The 776-nt window shown below is 48.5% G+C and overlaps 1 protein-coding gene across 1 annotated transcript in view; it reads left to right on the top strand.

Moving 5' to 3' along the window:
- The first annotated feature begins 424 nt into the window (after positions 1-424).
- Positions 425-776, top strand: part of LOC119583671 (cyclin-dependent kinase inhibitor 1B-like) — a 1,000-nt gene continuing 648 nt past the window's right edge. Inside the window, exon 1 of the mRNA XM_037932273.1 lies at positions 425-776. This exon is cut by the window's right edge and continues 648 nt beyond it. Within this exon, the coding sequence (XP_037788201.1) occupies positions 701-776 (76 nt within the window). The 5' untranslated portion in view covers positions 425-700.

The following is a 776-nucleotide window of genomic DNA, read 5'->3' as shown; positions in this document are numbered from 1 at the left end:
TATGGCATTATGAGATATTTGCCCATTTTCACTCCTGGAATGCATTTCGTATTATGAATGATTTCTACTTCGTATACGTAACTTATGGCTAGCTTGCCTCACCCACTACAGTACTAACGGTTGGTGGCTATAGAAGTGTTCGATCACACCACTAAGACTCTTTCCAATATCAATGGAGAGTAATCAATAAACAACTACTGAAGCAAATACAACATCCATTTTTTTCCTTGAAAGCACCAAAGGCTAATAGGAAAATTAACACTGTGGTCGCCATCCAGTAATGGGCGTATATGCTCCATTCAGAAAGTCAGCGTGCGTAACTGCGTCTATTTTCCGAACCAATTCGTGATTAACATACGCACGCACGCACACGCGCATGTAGGGCTGGGCCAGGTCGGTAACCATAGTTGGGGGCGACGCTCTCGCGGTTGGCCAGAGTTGTCCGGAACGCCGAGCTGTAAGGACGTTCCCTGACCCCGCTCGTGACTCGTCACTACCTGCTTGTCACGCCGCCGTTATCTGTGAACCTGTGGCGCTGTGCTGCTTTTGCTACTCGCCGGTATTGTCTCCTTCTGAAAACGGAGTGGCATCAGTGCTACGCTCTTCCCTTGCTTCACTGTTTTGGATTTTGGATACAGTGACTGACTCCGTGCCGAGTGGTTCTTGCGTGTCGGCTAAAGATCTAAAGAACTCGCGAATCATGGGTGAGATGTGCGTGGACGACATCGTCAGGGATCAAGTGATGGCTCTGCCGAGTGTTCTCAACTACCGAATCT

Source organism: Penaeus monodon, chromosome 17 (genome assembly GCF_015228065.2).
Source record: "Penaeus monodon isolate SGIC_2016 chromosome 17, NSTDA_Pmon_1, whole genome shotgun sequence".
NCBI lineage: Eukaryota > Metazoa > Arthropoda > Malacostraca > Decapoda > Penaeidae > Penaeus > Penaeus monodon.
This window is presented reverse-complemented; position numbering and strand designations above follow the sequence as displayed.